Genomic DNA, 19,036 nt, shown 5'->3' on the forward strand with positions numbered 1-19,036 from the left:
AGAATGTTAAACTATTGGAGTCTATTTATACCAGAATAGAAGACGTGGATCTTTTAGTAGGAGGAATATTGGAAATACCAATGAAAGGAATGGCAGTGGGCCCAACGTTCTCCTGTCTTCTCAAGAAACAGTTTGTCAATGTGAGATATTCGGATAGATTCTGGTATGAAAACGATATTCCACCGTCAGGTTTAACGTCGGCACAATTAGCAGAAATTCGTAAAGTTTCGCTCGCAGGACTTCTCTGTGAGAACAGTGAAATTCGTAAGATACAACCTAAAGCATTCATACAACAAGATCCTTATCTCAATGCTAAAATTAATTGTAATCAGTACGAGGTACTGGATCTGTCAGCTTGGAGAGACGAACCTTTGCCTGTTCCTGTAATCGATAATTACATGACAACGACCCAATCAGTTCCTGATTTATCTTTTGAAATTAGCCCGGATTTAATAGCAATGGCAGTGAAAAAAGCTGAACAAGATCTGATCGGAAGAAGACAATTGGAATACAATGCTTGGTTGGAACAAAGAATAGCTGATCCAAAATCACCAGCTGGTACAGCTGCAAGTTTTTCCAAAGCAAACAAAGACGCTTTGTTATTGGCAAATTCTTCGATCATGTATGAGTTAGCAACAAACGAGATTTTAAATGGCGTTCATGGCCTTAGGCGCAGAAAACGACAGATTTTTGATACAACAGACAACGTTCTTGGCTTTCCAAATAATGACTTCTCCGATATACTTCAAAACGTTGACATATCTGGATTTTTACCTCAGCATAAGGCAACGAATCACGAGGAAGTAGAATGTCCGGCTGACAATAATCCTTGTGATCCAACTACACCGTACAGAACATTGTCAGGACACTGTAACAATCTTCGTAATCCAAATCTAGGACAATCCTTGACCACTTTCGCTAGATTGTTACCACCGGTGTACGAAGACGGTGTATCCAAGCCAAGAAGTAGATCCGTAACAGGTGTACCCTTACCTAATCCAAGAGTAGTATCAACAGTGATTCATCCAGATATCTCGAACCTTCACAACAGATATACTCTAATGGTTATGCAGTTTGCTCAGTTTCTTGATCACGATTTAACTATGACACCGATTCACAAGGGTTTCGCAGAGTCTATACCAAGTTGTAGATCATGCGATTCTCCGCAAACAGTTCACGCCGAATGCAATCCATTCCCTGTACCACCAGGTGATCATTTTTATCCAACGGTAAATGTCACGTCTGGCGCACGAATGTGTTTCCCATCGATGAGGTCGTTACCCGGTCAACAACATTTAGGTCCTAGAGAACAGGTGAATCAGAACACAGCATACTTGGATGGCTCAGTGGTATATGGCGAGAACAATTGCATAGCTAACATTTTACGTGGTTTTAATGGCCGTATGAACATAACAACGAATACTAATCGCGGTAAAGATTTATTACCACAATCGGCTACGCATCCAGAATGCAAGGCAAGATCGTCTTACTGTTTCATCGGAGGAGATGGTAGAGCATCCGAACAACCTGCTTTAACCGTAATGCATACTATGTGGATACGAGAACACAACAGAATCATGGAGGGACTAAGACAAATCAATTCACATTGGGACGGTGAAAAATTGTATCAACAGTCACGACGAATAATCAGTGCTATGCTTCAACATTTGACTTACAATGAATTCTTACCAAGAATTTTAGGATGGAACGCCGTTAGCCTCTACGGCTTGAAATTACTTCCACAAGGTTATTACAAAGAGTATTCACCAACTTGTAATCCAAGTGTTTTGAACGAGTTTGCAACTGCTGCTTTTAGAATAGGTCATTCCTTATTGAGACCACATTTGCCACGAATGGATCGTAGTTATCAGAACGTTGATCCTCCTATACTTTTACGTGATGGATTCTTCAATCCTGATATGCTTTATCAATCAGGTATGATCGATGAAATGACACGTGGATTGGTGGCAACTCCTATGGAAACTCTTGATCAATTTATCACTGGAGAAGTGACCAATCATTTGTTTGAAAATCGACGAATACCACACTCCGGTGTAGATTTGATCGCTCTGAACGTTCATCGGGCTAGAGATCATGGAATACCTTCTTACAATCAATACAGAGCTCTTTGTAATTTAAAAAAAGCTACAACCTTCGAAGATTTGTCAAGGGAGATGGCGCCTGAAGTAATAGCACGTATGAAACGAATCTATGCTTCCGTCGATGACATTGATTTATTCCCTGGTGGAATGAGTGAAAGACCTCTTCAAGGAGGTCTTGTAGGTCCGACATTCGCATGCATAATAGCTATACAATTCAGACAATTAAGGAAATGCGATCGTTTTTGGTATGAAACCGATGATCCAAATATTCGATTTACCGAACATCAATTGGCAGAAATTCGTAAAACGACATTGTCAAAAGTCATGTGTGAGAACATGGATGAACACGTAGAGATGCAGAGAGCAGCATTCGACTTACCAAGTAATTTCTTGAATCCTAGAGTACCCTGTAGCTCGATGCCGCATATGGATTTCTCTGCATGGCGAGAAACAAGACATGGATGTCAAATAGGTGGGAGGAACGTCGCCATTGGTGACTCTGGTTTTCCTACACCTTGTACTAGTTGCGTTTGTACGACGGAAGGTGTAAGTATATTTATAGAAACGTAGTTTAGGGATTTTTTTTCTTTCTGTTTCAATGTGATTGATGACAATACAAATAAGTAAATGAGTTAAAATTAAAAACAATTAACAGATTAAAAGTAATAATCACAATTAATAAATGAGATTAAAATTAATAAGATTAAAAAAAAATCGATAGATCATTGATCATCACACACACACATATATATATATATATATAACAATCGTAATTGTTCTATTTATTAAACTTCGATTGATTTGAACTAATCTTTAAATATATTAATTTGAATTATTACGAAATGCGTATTTACGTTCTAAATCTTTCGATTTCAGACACAATGCGCATCTTTACGAGTTACCGATTGCAATCAGTTATTACGCGAAGCATCCCGCGAAGCAATCTTAAGAGACGACGTGTGTACGGCACAATGTGGTTTCATTTTAGCTGCCGCCGAATCGTCTTCAAGAAATCTTCCGCAATTCACAACGCCTAGCAGTTTTCCTAGCTTCGGACCTGTCAGAAATAATCTCAGGAGTTTACCAACGCCGTTTACGTTCAACGGTTTCAAATTACCCGATCTTTCGCAATTTATAGGCTGAATTTTCAAGAGTTCTTTTTTTCTTTTCACTCTTTAGAAACGAATCTGAAATACGAAGATAAAGGACTAGAAACGTTTTGAAATATTATTCGTCGTCCATATTTGATTATAAGAAATGAAGAACTTGTAATGTATAACGAAAGACTGCACGATGAAAAACGTCGATGAAATAACAAAGTGTACAGAATTCGTTCAAGATTCTCAAACGAACATGTTGGTGATGTTTGAATGTATTGTTTCATGATATCATGTATATGTTTTTTCTTTTTTCTTTTTTTTTTTTTCTAATGCAGATATCAGAAAAAAAAAACAAGGATAATGCGATTAAGGAGCACGTGTATTTTTTTGTAAATATAGATGATATATGTATATCGACCGAGATAATTAATTGATCGGTTAAACTCGTGCTCTTGGAAGTATGATGGAATATGTTAAATTATCGTCTTTCTAATGAAACGAAAAACTCCAATGTGGTGATGAACAAGGATTAGACGATTATAACGTCATAATGTGTGTTGGTACTGGCATTGCTGGAAAAGAAAAATAATGATGATAATGGAAAAAAAAAAAAGAGAAAAGAAAAAGAAAATCAAAAAAGGCAAAGAAAAAAAGATAAAGAAAAGAAAAAGAAAATAATAAGGAGAGATATGAACGAAAATGAAGAAAGATGGATAATTACTATGTAATAAGTTTTCGATCAAAGCGTGCCAGTTTTTTTAAATGTGATCAATGGAGTGCAATTTATACTGTCCCCTTTTTTATACCCCTCTATCTTCTCCTAAACACTCTATTTCCTCCCTCCACCTCCCCTACCTCCCTTGAAGCACGATGTTTTATACGTACTTATTATTTATAGGTGATATTACTGCTAAATAACAAAAATTATTTTTTTCTTTCTTTCTTTTTTTTTTCTTTCTATCTTTCTTTCTTTTTTTCTTTCTTCTATATTTTTTTTTTTTTCTTATATTTTTTCTCATTTCTTTTTTCCCTACATTCTTCGTTCCTTTTTTTTTCCACGTTACATCTCTATCTTATTTTGTAACTTAATAACGACGTGTATTACGTTAATAAATGTTAATGTTTCCTCTTTTCTTTCTTTCTTCTTTCCGTAGATATATCCATCGAGTTTAAAGAAGTTTCGATTACGTTTCCCTTAGGTACGACTATGATACTTTCTTTTTTCTTCTTTTTTTTTATTATATAGAAATGGAATTTAAAAAAACTTGATATCGTGAAGACACGATATCGTTTGCAAAGTTATCAGAAAGTTACAGATTTCTATGTATCGACCGAGCCAAATCATTTCTTTTTTAATACGATATTTTATATATTATTAATAATAATTATTTAATTTCTAGTTTTACGATAAAGACTCGAGATACAAATTTTGAAAAATATATTGTATAATGTAAATATCCAAAGATGAGATAAACGATATTATAGCATATGTAATATTAATCAATGTTTAATTTTTTATAAAAAAAAAAATGTGTAATATTATTTCACTGTTATACCTATATTATCTTCTTTTAGAAATGTATTTAAAAATCTCAATTTTCCATTGTTATTACTTATAACTATTAATTTCATTTTTACAGAATATTCAAAATTATAATTTACCTGCATGATGTATTGTTTTTTCTATTTTTCATATTTCTTTCTATACAACGCCGAACAGTTTGATTTAGTCTCAACAATTTCACAGAACGTACTACCAGCTTCATCGTCCATCAGGAAAAATATCCTATGACATATGCTCCTATCATATACTCTATAATCAGACAAAATATCCATGCAGTTATGACAGCTTTTATCTTCAATTATCTTAAAAGACATAGACAGAAAATAGTAGAGACTAGTGAGTAATGCCTACTAATAAGGCTAACATTTTCTAGAAAAATATCCAATTCGTAAGAGGATAATATACAACTAGAGACAAGCGAAAGTTTCTTCGTGACGTTTGCAAAAATACACGAGTCATAAGTGGTCGAGCAAAATGCATACGAAGTCGAAGGATTCATCATATGTCTGGATAAATCAACATTATAAATTAAGGATTCTCAGTATCAATATGCTAAAGTGAGTAAAACAAAAGAAAATTACAGGCGCGTAAAATAAAAAATTTTTTTAATTTTAACAAATGATACAAAGAAGAAAAAAAGAAAAAAGATAAAAACTATGTTTAATGAATGTAAAGAACTCGTAGATATATTATGGATGTATGTCTGTTTAATTTATTTTTAATGAATTATACGACATTATTTATATAAGAATATCTAATTTTATGAATTTTGTATAATAATAATTATATAATATAATTTTTATATAAACAAATCTTTTATTGTAATCGATATAACACAGATGGGTTGGCTTATGGACACTTGAATCGAATACTTCGTCTTTCTTGAAATGCATTTACTATATTTACAACAAAATCACAGTCAGTGCAATGATAATATTTGCGATAACACTTTTCGCTGATATTTGCATGATGCTTGACGATCTATCAATAGTGACAGACGATGGTTGTATATTTGCTGGAATCACTGTAGTTCTTTTTAACGTGATCAATTGTCAATTCACACGTGATAGGATTGCTCGACTGAGTTATGAAACGTTGAACTCTTGCGAGGAACTTTGTCAATTGTCTGGTAAATATTTTCACTTCAATAATATAATGTCAAAATAATTATTTAAAATTTTTAATGTAGTGATCGAATCATGAAAATAGTATAGGTACATTTTTGTACATATGGAATGTATGCGATGAATATACGTATGAAAGAAAATTTATATAAAATAAATTTATTTGAGGATAAAATATTTATATATATAATAAAATAAAATATACATATATATATATATACGTAATAATAATATAAATTATATATCAATATATAAAGATAAAATATAAATATATTATTTTATATAAATTTACTATTGCATTGTAAAAATTTATTTTATTTAAATTGATATATTTGCAATCTAACTTAATCCGTACTTCGTTTTTTATTTTTCATAGAAGTCAACTTTACAGAAAAATTAAAATATTATTTATGGCGAGATAAAATACCATTTTACAGTTTCTGTTCATTGGGTTATCTTTTGGTAATTGCTTTGATATTTGTTACACCAACAGAAGATGGAAGCTTACCGATAAGAGCACGTTATCCTTTTGACATCAAGACATCACCAGGACACGAAATAGGCTTCGCTGTAGAAGCTTGTAGCATATTTTTTGGCGTAACTGCAATTTTAGCGATTGATACCATAATTGTATCTATTTGTAATTTGATTCTCTTGCAATTAGAGATACTAAATATGAATTTTCAAAATTGTTCAACAACAGAGATCAAATGTTTTATTGATAAGAACGATGATAATGTGATCGGAAAAGATCGATCGATAATGATCCAAAAGAGAAAACCTCGATATCGATTCGAAGAACTCTTTAAACAATACATTCAACATCATCAACGTTTGGTGACCATGATCGATGATTTAAATGATCTATTTAATTCTAGCATGTTGGTTCAAATGTTTTCGAGTACTTCGATGATATGCTTAACTGGATTTCAAGCTATTGTGGTAATTTACAAAGAAACAAATGTCGATAAATATCTCAATGTTTAACTTATAGTTTCATGTATCAACGCATATATATATATATATATATATATATATATATATATATATATATTATTTTCAAATTAGTTAGAATAATACATAAGTTTCCCCTAGCAATTTTTAACAAAATTGAAAAAAAATATATATATAAAAATTACTTGAAAAATTGTTAGATTTTATTTTACGAAGTGCGGCAAAGAAACGGACGATTATAAAAATTGATTAGCATTGGATGTAGAGTGTAATTCGATTACTTACGCAAAGTTGGTAGCATCATAGGATTTTATAAATGTGAATCAATGGAGCGATGTGTAACATGCGTTCGCCGTTAAGGTATATTATAAAAATGATGATTGTATCGTGACCATTAAACGGTTATTTCGCCGCAAGTTCAACGTCAACCGTAATAATCCAGTGACGTCTGGTCATGCCATTAAAACATGGATTAAGAACTTTGAAGAAACTGGTTCTGTACTGAAAAAATAAAAACTTCTCTGAGTAAAAAAAAAAAAAAGAAGAAGAAGAAGAGGAAGAAAGAAATGTACTTACGTACGCCAAAGAATGCAGTCATGCAATTTCGTTAAACATTTCGGATAAGAATTGTATACGCTCTTGTCCGATGTTGTACGAGTAATATGCTTTTAAGATTGAAGAAATCTCTGTGGAGAGGCAGAGATCATCTTCAAAATGTCGTCTTCAAATAATAAAATACTTTTTTTATTTCTGTAGATTAAGATGATACATTTAAAATTTTTTAAATAAAGCATTTCGATGAGTTATTGAACTTTTGTAATCGTCCCGTTTACATCTCTGCCGCACTCAGTATAATTCTAACAATTTTTCAAGCATATCGTAATTTAATAAAAATATTTTTTCTTCTTTCTTTTTTTTTTGGGGGGGGGGGATGGGCGGGGAATTTTTTAATAGGTCTCTGGACAAGATTCAAATTTTTGGAAATATTCAATTTACTTAGGTGCTGCTGTTAGTCAACTTCTTTATATATGTTGGATAGGAAATGAAATGATAACTCACGTAAGTTTTGAACTCACTAATATATATTTATTACTAATATATATAGAAAATACAAATAATCGTATTACATTAGAAAAAATATACGAAATCTTATAAATTTAATTTTAATATTTAAAAAAAGAATTAAACGCCTGCAGCATGCTAATCTGTAATACAATACGTCATATTCATTCCTCAATCTACAGGATGAATTATTTTTCTATATTTTTCCATTATTTTCATTCTGATATTTAAATAACATAGAATATTTATTTTCTTACAAATTTCTAAAAAACGATAGATCACATAAACAATTTCAAATTAGAATATATGCATATACTATGATCATTAGAATTCCTTTTATTTGATTTTTATGGATTTATTCCATTAATTATTTATTTTTTTTACAGAGTTCATCATTGGCCGAAGCACAATGGCTTTCTCAGTGGCATGATCAACCATTCGATCGAACTGCAAATTTATTAATATTCTCCTCCATGTTCTCGCAAAAACCATTGAGATTGAAAGCAGGCAAATTTTATACATTATCTTTGGAGACATTTATCGCTGTAAGTAGAAAATGATAAGTGCTGTAAAGCTGTAAGAGAATATGTTTTCCCTTTTAAGGCTGTTCACTACACCTGCTTTTATAATGATTTATGTCAACAAAGAACCCATTTTCTCTCAAATTAAAAAAAAAATCTATGCATATAAAAATCTATGCATATAAAATTCTGAAAAGAAACAATATTTTTTTGATAGGATTTTTTTTTTAAATCAAAGCTTTTTAAAAATGCGTAAAAGCCGAATTCTCATTTAAATTTTCATATTTAAAATAAAACTTTGTTCGATAAAAATCGATTAAGAATTACTTTTAGATTATTTATTGGCAAAATACAAATACGATCTTCGACAATTTTCGTAGAAAATAAATTTCGTATAGTGGTTCCTCTTGATATCTACGATGAAAGAGACGAAGCATCTACCTACTACTGATTTTCGTGTACACATTTCAATTTTGTGCGTGATTGCTTCCGTGAACTAGTCGATTACTTGCTTTTTGTATGCATAAACTGATGCCCGAATTTTTTGATTCATTCCAAACGCAAGGAAATGCAAAAACTTATCGCGATACTCATTCAGGGAAGTTTATTTCGTCGATTATTTTGTCAGAAATAATAATTAATGAATACTCATATATTATACATTACATTAATAAAAATCAAAGATGGATTTGTTTTCACATTATCCATGAAGTAGAACTCTCAGCGCTATTTTTTTTCGTGGTTTTGCCCTATAAGACTAATCCACTTCATATCATTACTATTACTACTGCTATTACTGCAATAATAATAATGATAAGAGGAATGAGTAGAAGAAGAAATATACTAGTTAAATATATTATACATCATATTTGATGATGGTAATTTATTACAAAGCAAGAGAGTATATTTAAATGAACAAGTTACTTGCAATACAGCCAATCTATACTCTCTAATGTCTATTAAAGATCGCAAGTCGAGTAGATATAAATATAGGAGACTGAAAAGTGTAAGTTCAGCCTACTAACACTAATACTCCAAGCAACACTAAATCGATTGTTAGTTTACGCGTGAAAGGGGTATAACTTACACAAGTTTATAAATCGATACGATAGGCATAGACATGTGGTGACACTCTTCCCTTGTTGCACTTGTAGTTCATATTTTGTTTATGTCTGTCGTTGAAGTTACAAACGCTTCGAGGGAAAGGTGGTGAACAGCTTTAAAAGGAATTCACTCTGTAGATTTTTCTTTCTCTTTATCGAAAGTATGCATCTTCGTTTCTATGCACACGCTTTGACCCTACTGGGATCAGTGACACACTATTCGATCAGAACCAATGGACTAACTGAAGGAACTATAGTTCAAACTAAGAGTTTGACCCGAGTTAAATTAACTCTCTCGTGATGTTCAACTTGTTGTTCGTTATTTTAAATAAATAAGTGGAAAGAATTATCTAATTGTTATAATAATTATATTATGTCCATAATAATATCTTGATATCGAACAAATTCATAATAATATAAAAATGAAGAAAAATATCTTTTCACTTTTTTTAATTATAAATTTTTTCACATCGTACAATATTTTCCATCAAAATGTTATCAAATTATTATTATGGATCTTCTATGTATACATGTATATATGTATATATGCATTATTTTTAATTATTATTTATGTGTTACATTAATAGATCGTGATATGAATGCGATAGTGTTACAAATAAAACTGATTAATATTTATAGATAATGAAAGGATCGTACTCCTTCTTCGCTCTACTGAATAGCATGCATTTGGAAGACGATGGATGACTTTGTTCGGTATATGAATTCTATTTAAATCGTGATCAATGACGATTCATTATAGTTGAACAATTTAATTTTACTCACGTATTATAATAAAACGTGGGTATATATATATATGTAGTATAATAAACATAAAACAAAACTTTTTATTCGATTGTCTTAATAAAAAGCTTCGTTCTAATTTTGAACGAAAATCGAATGAAATTGTATGTGTATGTGTGTATGTATATAAGTAAACTTTTTCTTACGATCCTCGGGTACTATGAAGCTCATAATAATTTATCAAAAAATTATTCATTATTTTATTATTATATTAAATATTTATAGGAGGAGAAGGAGAAGGAGGGATAAAAATGTAACAAAATGTTTGTTTTCTTTTTTAGAATATTTACCAGATAGATTTACAATAAAGAAAAATATTGATTTTCTTTTTCGTAATCGATCTATTGATCATATATATTTTAATTCACATAGTAGAATAGAACTACATATACGTAAAGCGGGAATTTTTATTTTTGTATGAATTATTTAATTAGACAATAATGAATAATTTTAATGATATTTAATAATCGATATTTTTGACGTTTTGAATGCTCTGATAGTTTATATTATATTCTGTTTTTTAATTAAAACTAACAAAAAAAAAAAGAAAAAAGAAAATACAAGAAATTTTTACTCGAAGTGAAAGAGGGCAATGCCCTCTATTTAGCTTCGTTACTATTACGTGATGTTACAGCCATTTTGAATTTCCTTTTTACTGACAGTTTGCAACGAAATTTCGTCCTCCACGTAATTACAGGTAATTAGCATATTATTTCTAACGTACAAACTCTTACAATATACAAATCGATTCTTCAAAACGAGTTTTCTAACATGTATTATTCGCGAAATGCAACTACATCTTGTTCAAAAGATATTCTCGAAAATAAAAAGTTTCATTTTGGCAGCTTTTTCCGAGCTATTACGTAATACATTTTTCCGAATTTTCTAACTATATTTTTATCGATACTTTTCTTTACTTTCAACAATACTATGATTAATCAATATTTATTAATCGATCGTTATCGATCGTATTTTATACTGTATCCGATTTTCCTATATAAATATACACCTATACGTACATACATATATATCTATATGTGTATGAATATTCCGTACAAATCACATATAAACACATATACATATGTATATCCTCTAACACACACACGCATACAAATATACATTCTTTGTAAAGTGATCCAATTAATAATCTTGATTAATTGTTAACTTATATATCGATATATACGATAAATAATATGTATGTTTAAATAAATATATATATTATGTATGTATGTGTATACACACACACATATATATGAATTTAATGCTTTACTAACACAATATTATGTTTCAGGACTCGTGTATATGTGTACAAAAAGCACAATCAATAACAATAGCATTGTACACGTCACTTGCCGAGGTTATATAAAGGTTAGTCTGTCTAATAACAAAGCGAGACTTCGTAGAAAGAAATAGGTAACATTCAATATATAAATAATCGTTCGACTAAACTTCTAGGAATTTTGTAGGATAAATAACAAACGAAAAACAGTCGAACGTTCGTGTAGCTTCAAGGATACGATGATTCATTCATTCCTGTTTCACACTTCGACGAGTAACTACGTGCTCAAGAGGGATAGGATCGTTTAATTTTATTTAAACTATTACATTTATTTTATTATACAGGTATGTATATCAAATATATTTCATCTTATTTTATTTAATTTGATTGTAATTTATTTAATAATGTGTGTGCAATAAATTTATTATTATATATATAAAAGAAAGTAATAGAAATGTTACACAATCTTTAGATTATTCACGACGGAGCTTATTGGCAAAGTTATCGTCTCGTTAATGAAAATTTGTACGATTTTTATTAACAATTGGATATCTCCGTATAACAATTTTGATATGGTAAGCACTGGACAATTGATATTTTTGAAAGATTTGCTTTCAGTATACGTATCTCAAAAGTATTTTGGATTTTAATAGTTATAAGATACATTAATAGTTGTAAGATCTTTATAAGATATTTTTTCATAATTAATTATTATATAATCTGTTTATAATTAATAATTATCAGATACATTAATTATTATTAATTCGTTTAAGTAATAGACATCATGATATATCATTCTCAGAAATGATTTATAGGTAATATAATTTATAAATGTTAGATTCTTTTTTATACAATAATTTGTTTTATGTTTCAGCTTCTCATTTGTTGTAAATTATTTGTGGCCACGAGCAAGGTGGTCATAGAGTCAGTGTTTGTTCGCAGTATATTTCTTTTTATTAACAGTGATATAACTTGATAAAATATAATGGTAAGAAAAAGAATTTTTTATAAATCGCGATGTAGAGTCAGTGTTGTGTATTTGTGATCTACTACGAATCAACCTACCACAAGGTCAACCTACAACGTGTACGAGTGTTTTGGAGCCATCGCAGAATTTCGTAAGTAAGTTTGAAGAGAAAAAAAATTTTATGTTTTTCAATTTAATTTCTTTTCAGTTATCATATCTAAATCTCTAATTCGATATGAAGATTTACTCTTTATAGAATAATTTTTGAAAGTTAATTATCATCGTTTTCACTATCGTTTTTTCCTCAAAATTTTTTAGAAAGACCGTATAAAATTGCGTATGGTACCTACCATTAATAGATTAATAGATTTAACGTATCTTTATTATTAATATAATAACATTATTTTTAAGCTAATGATTCTAAGCTAATCTTAAAAAATTATCCTTATAATTTTATCTAAGTATCAAAGGTATATAGGTATATAGTAAATAATTAAATTAGGATAATAAAGATTCTAAGATATCAATTTAGAACGATAAGAATATCGAAGAGGAACGTATCGTAATTTCAAACAATCGACTTAACAATAAGCCCCGACTAAAATATATATTTAACTAGCGATAAAGATTTTACTTTGAATGGATGAAAGTGAAAATAATGCGATTCAACCGAGGGTCGATTTGAACATGGCAACGATTTCACTTGGTTCCTTGTAACTGGAATAGTAGAATCATAAAGAAGATAATAAATGATTGTAGATTCTGACAGCGTTAAGTTTAGATAACGTGCATTCGTGATAAACAACTTTGGCCGAAGCCTATTTTATCAATGACTTATAAATCGAAATAAGTTCTCTCTCTTTGATCTAGATAAGATCATTTCCTTTAGTGGATGAAACATAAGCCTTTAAGTAAAGATATCTTCAGAATTCGAGTCAATTAAAAATACAAGACACCGAAAACTGTTTTATACATATGTATATATATATGTACATATGTATTATAGAACATTATAGAAGAGAGCTTGTTCTTCGAACGATATTTAATCGGATTTCCTTTACCTTGAGATCGGAACACGCGAGGCACGTAGAAGATTTAATTGACCGCGATAGCTTCTCTAGCTAGCTTGCTTGCTTGCTTACTTGCTTGCTTTTATCGTACAAGATTAATGGATCGTGTCACATTGTTTCTCAAGTGGATTCACATCGTTGCTAAGACCGCCGAAGATCTCGACCAACGTCGCGACTGAGAGAAATCGCGTGACCGACATGAAAAATTCTTTCTTTTTCTCTTTCTCTCTTTCTCTCACACTCTCTTTCTATGTATGTATATTTAGGATAAGATTAGAATAACGATATAGGTACAACATATACATATATATACAGATATATTTATGCATGTACATAAGGATGAAATTTACTTTAACAAACGGCTTCGTGATCGTCCCAATTTTATAATATTTTATAATAATTTTTGTTTCTTTTTTTCATCTTATATTTCTTTTTCTTTTTTATATAAATAAAGTATCGTAATCATTTTATTATTATATATCATATTTATATTATATTTTATTAATAGATGTAATATTATTATAATTAGCTGTGAATATATAATTACATTATTAGGTAAATCTAATATATTTAATATAATATTAGATGATTGTTTCACCTGAGAATGTATTGTCATTTTAACAGCTCTTAACATTTTATTATTCTTTTTGAAAAACAGTTAATAACATCATCAATATAAAATATGTTATCATTATTAGATATTAATCGAATGTATTTAATAGAATATTTGAACGATTCCAATATCGAAAATCAATGATCAACTTAGCAACTTTTAACGTTTTAATATTTCTTTCAAATCTAATAGAACAAAATCATGAATAACTAATTATTTATATCAAATATGTAATAGAATCTCATTATAAATATATATATATATACATTTGTACATAGAATATAACAGATTGAATAGAATATTAGAACGATTGTAGCGTCTGAAAATCAATGATGATTCTAAGAACTTCTAACAGTTCAGTGTTCCTTTGCGATTCAATAGATCTCGAAAAAAGCTAATATACTTATGACATATGTATTTTAGTGAAGTCAGCTAGGTATTATCTGTTGTATTGTCGAACGTTGAGAGGTAGAGGAGAGAGTGACGATACCGGTGAAGGCAATGGCACTTAAAGACTGCCTACAGTTAGGTAACATGTGGCCAAGCGACCATCTGTCTAGGAAGCCAAGGCAACAACGAAGCACCAGACAGATCAGCTTGAGTACAACGAACGAGCAACGATCTTTTCCTTTCCCTCTTCCTCCCCCTACCCGTTACTTACCCCTCCTCTTAACCTACCTCTCCTCTCCCCTACACCCTCCATCACTCTCCATCCCTCTATCTCCCTCCATATCTATCTTTTAATATCCTAGTATATGGAATATGTTCTGTCTATCCTCCTGTTCTCTTGTATCTTAACGTAACTATAGATTATAAGTCGTGAATTAATTCATTTATGGAACTTCATTCTAGAACCATCAATTTTTGTCTTTGCGATACAATCTTTTCTTTCTCTTTTTATTCTTACGATTATTATTGTTACGTATATATATTGTATATATGTATGTATATATATTTGTAATGTTATAATACATACAGATAAGTATTTATATTGATTCGAAACACACACAGCAAAGAAAGCAAGTTAATATAATACATATTTTATGTAATTTCTAATATATATTAAGTTCGATTAGATTAGATTTTTACGTGATGATATCCTTTTTTTTTCTTTAATATATTCAAATGAAAGTTTTTAATTCATTCATAATAGATTCGTTATAGTTGATTTCTTCATATACGAAACTCTTGATTTCAATGAGGATAGATGAAAGATTCAAGCTTGCGGGCGCGTTGTGATCGATCGATCGTGAATTTTCTTCGTTACACCTTGCAGCATGTAAAAAAGGATATAACTTGGAAAGGACGAAAGAAGGTGGGTCCTCTCTCATAACGGTCCCTTATCTTTCGTGATGGAGACCAGGCAGAGCAAGAGCATTCTTTCCTTTCTTCTTTTTCTTCTTCTTTTCTTTTTATTTTTTTTTTGCGTTATTTTTCTTTTTCTCTCTTTTCTTTCTTTTCTTTTTTCCTTCTTTTTTTATTCCTTTCTTTCTTTCTTTATTTATTTCTTTCTTTCTTCCTTTATCTCATACGTTTCATCTAAATCCGACGTGCTGAGAGAACGAACTTGCAGATTTTGTTCTCAAGTAATTTCTTTTGATATTTCGACTCTTCGTTTTTTCGACTTTCGCAAATTAGCAATATTATGTAACGAAGGGGAAACAATTCCAGTTATCGAAATCTTAATTGACATCGTATACGATCTTATTGCGTGATAAGTATATATAATACTTGGTATGTTTTTTATTTTTTAAGATACGATTAAAAAAAAAAAAGAAAGAAAGAAAACGGAAAAAGACTAACAAAATATTTCAAACGAAAATGTTCATTTTTAATTGGTCGAAAAACGTTTTCAAACCGCGTCCTACCTTTCTTTACGTAATTTATAAAGAAAGATAGCACGAGCGTTACCTTTCGTTCCATTAGGCTACCACTCGACTAAATTATGCTAATAACGAAGAAGCCTTTACGGTCAATCCTTTCGTTTCTATAGTGTAACATTCATTATATCGTGTCGTTGATAAGAACTTGAAACAATTATAATAACAATATTTTTTTTTTCATTTGTTCATGTTAGGATTAAAAGAATAAAGTTTCTTTTATTAATTTTTCTTATATTATCCATTAATTTTATTTTTTATTATATTATTTAATAATTTCATTATAGTGTAAGATTTTTATCACGTGAATTCTTAAATCGTACAGGTATAATTTAAAATCACAATGTGATAATACAGTTTAGAAAAAAAATTTTTAATTCGATATAAAATTTTGTTAATTTTGATAATAATTGATATAGAATATCTATATTCAATTTAAATAATAGTTCGATTTCTTACTAAAAAAAAAAAAACAAATAAAAATAAACAAAAATACGTAAGGAAAGAAAGCAAACAAAAAAGAAATAAAAAAAATACTTATCTTGAGAAGACTGCGAAATGATATTAATGTATAAAGTTCGTCGAGGTTACATCGAAACATGGGCTTCCGTTAAAAGGAAAGACTGCGAACGATTAACCATTAATTACCAACTGGGTAGTCAGACCGTTCACCAAATATACCGTTCCTACAAGAGTGGAAGAAGAGAAACCCCATTGCAATATGTATGGAGGTTTGTTAAACTTGTAAAAGTTGTTCTGCCTTTAATTGCCACGTCGGGTGGTCACTTCGTGGATCGCACGAGATCGAAAGATCGAATCGAACGTTTCTTCTTAGCATATCGAAAAAAAAAAAAAAACGAAAAAGAAAAAAGAAACAATTTGTGCTCGCGTGCTTTCTTAAAAAAATTCGCGCGAGAAACACGAATAATCTTAAATACCATGAGATATTAATAATCTTTACGGAAAATAAAAAACGAAGAAGTAAAAAACCATAGCTTACGTACTCGCATCAATTCGTATTCTTATGATCGTAATAATATTATTTGATATCACATATCTTTCGCTAGATTTCGATCTAAGCTACACTTTCAAGTAAGTGTACATTTATAATTGTTGAAGATAGCAAGAAATAGTTATGCATAGTAGTACGAATAGAAGGTTGCCTATTTTAAGAATAAGAATTTTTTATATGTTGCAAGGTATGAATTAATTAGATTTGTACTGAATACTGACAATATATATATGTATATATATATTTATTTATTTATTTATTTAATAATCGATAGTTTTAGATAGATGCATATTATTTTCTTCAATTTTAAATTTGGCTCTCTCTTTCTCTCCCTTCAAAAGAACAAAGATCTTATCTTGTGCATCCCCCAACGAAAAAATTTCTCTTTTGCCCATAATTGATTAGTTTCATTGAAATTTATAGCATAATAATTAGGATATTTTTTACTTTATATTAATGTTATGTTCCTTATATTTATATATATATGTATATGTATATATTACCAAGAGAGAGAGGGAGAGAGGAAGAGAGGAGTTCTTTATTAACAGTTATCACGCAGCTACATCTATAAATAATTGCATTGGATTCGATATTCATCGTTTTGATACAAAATTTATGTTTTACTTAACGTTTTGACTTCGAAAATATAGATACACATATATATATAGGAAGTTTCTCGCTTTCGCATAAGAGATTTCTTAAGAGTTTTGCAATATTTGCATACTCGATAAGGTGAAATTTGATCTTTGGTAAAAATTTCAAGTCAATTAAAATAAGAAAAAAAAAAGAAAAACAGAAAAGAAGAACTTTTTCAAACACCATACTTTATCATTTAAGTCATCATCTTTTAACACTATCTCGACGCAATTAACATAATACATTAATTTCCATATCGTCATATTAATATTCAAGAATTTTAAGATGCTTCATTTATAAAATTTGACCAAAAGAGTATAATGAACTTTACTACTGCCATCGAATCGTTCATGATTGTATTTATATCTATTTATTTTTTTCAATAATATTTATTAAAAATTCCAACAAGAATTATTTAACCAAACGAATATATAATATAAATTTTCTAATATCTTAATAAATTATATTCGTTACATACACACATACGCACATGTATATATAATTATTTTATATTTTATATATAATATATATAATCAAAATGATTACATTTACATCTTGTTTCTTCTTATTCATTTATTTTTTATTTATTTATATTAATACATATATAATATAAATATATATAAATTATAGATCGTTACATATGAAATATCCAATTTTATAACATAAACAGAATATCAAAAGTCTAACATGAATATTCTAAAATATATATCTATACGTTTGTCAATGCGTCAAAAAATTTCTAAATCAATTAGAAATTTGGATTAGCCTAAAAGAACTTCTATCAGTGGCCTTGAAAAAGGGAAAAAAAATGATAGAAAACAACGAAGGCAAGGACCTGGAAGGAGGAAGAGAATACAGGACTCCGACCGCGGCAAGTTATGGTACTCGAACGGAGGGGAGAGGGAGAGAGAGAAAGAGAGAGAGAGAGAAAGAGAGAGAGAGAAAGAGAAAGAGAGAGAAAGAGAAAGAGAAAGAGAGAGAGTATGCGTATGTATGAATGTATGTATATATGCATGTATCTACACATACATATATATATATATATACACGTGTGCGACTGTCTCTCTGTTTGTCTGTGTGCGCGCAAAAGGGAATAGAAAGATAGAGAGAGCGAGTAAGCGAATACGGCAACGTGAGAAGCACGGCGTGACTTGGCTCAGCTCGAGTCACAAACTACCGGACCAGCACGCGGCGCAGATCCGAAAGACTATCTCGAGTTTACCGTCGGGAGAGACGAGTAGTCTTACC

General features: G+C 29.9%; 4 protein-coding genes across 7 annotated transcripts in view; all 4 read left to right on the forward strand.

The window, feature by feature from the left end:
- LOC122632920 overlaps positions 1–4,863 on the forward strand; it is a 34,836-nt gene extending 29,973 nt beyond the window's left edge. For all 3 annotated transcript variants that reach the window (XM_043820242.1, XM_043820243.1, XM_043820241.1), the window contains 2 exons: positions 1–2,648; positions 2,979–4,863. The exon at positions 1–2,648 is cut by the window's left edge and continues 40 nt beyond it. In XM_043820242.1, coding sequence (XP_043676177.1) covers positions 1–2,648; positions 2,979–3,245 — 2,915 coding nt within the window. In that variant the 3' untranslated portion in view covers positions 3,246–4,863. The remainder of the gene's footprint in view (positions 2,649–2,978) is intronic.
- A 578-nt stretch (positions 4,864–5,441) lies between these two features.
- Positions 5,442–10,319, forward strand: LOC122633104 (odorant receptor 56a-like). The gene is made up of 5 exons (XM_043820646.1): positions 5,442–5,932; positions 6,253–6,832; positions 7,799–7,903; positions 8,293–8,451; positions 10,170–10,319. Exons 1-5 carry the CDS (start codon positions 5,694–5,696, stop codon positions 10,233–10,235), a joined length of 1,149 nt encoding a protein of 382 aa, XP_043676581.1. The 5' UTR covers positions 5,442–5,693; the 3' UTR covers positions 10,236–10,319.
- On the forward strand, positions 6,852–7,807 carry LOC122632898. Its single transcript, XM_043820186.1, is given in 3 exon segments — positions 6,852–6,871; positions 7,061–7,064; positions 7,151–7,807. Coding segments are annotated over 3 exon segments (231 nt in total). The 3' UTR covers positions 7,358–7,807.
- A 1,255-nt stretch (positions 10,320–11,574) lies between the features above and the next one.
- LOC122632922 overlaps positions 11,575–19,036 on the forward strand; it is a 55,856-nt gene continuing 48,394 nt past the window's right edge. The window contains exons 1-4 of one of the 2 annotated variants that reach the window (XM_043820245.1): positions 11,575–11,699; positions 11,787–11,954; positions 12,083–12,185; positions 12,485–12,732. The gene's annotated coding sequence lies outside the window, so the exon portion shown is untranslated. Of the gene's footprint in view, positions 11,955–12,082; positions 12,186–12,484; positions 12,733–19,036 lie in introns of both variants that reach the window. The other variant, XM_043820244.1, reaches the window with a different exon arrangement.

The sequence above is a fragment of the Vespula pensylvanica genome, chromosome 11 (genome assembly GCF_014466175.1).
Source record: "Vespula pensylvanica isolate Volc-1 chromosome 11, ASM1446617v1, whole genome shotgun sequence".
Classification (NCBI taxonomy): Eukaryota; Metazoa; Arthropoda; class Insecta; order Hymenoptera; family Vespidae; genus Vespula; species Vespula pensylvanica.

Coding starts and splice junctions, on each gene's coding strand:
- LOC122633104 (XM_043820646.1), top strand. CDS start 5,694: ATGATAATATTTGCGATAACACTTTTCGCTGATATTTGCATGATGCTT. Junction 5,933..6,252: donor AATAATATAATGTCAAAATA/ATTATTTAAAAT, acceptor CGTACTTCGTTT/TTTATTTTTCATAGAAGTCA. Junction 8,452..10,169: donor CTTTGGAGACATTTATCGCT/GTAAGTAGAAAA, acceptor TAATATTTATAG/ATAATGAAAGGATCGTACTC.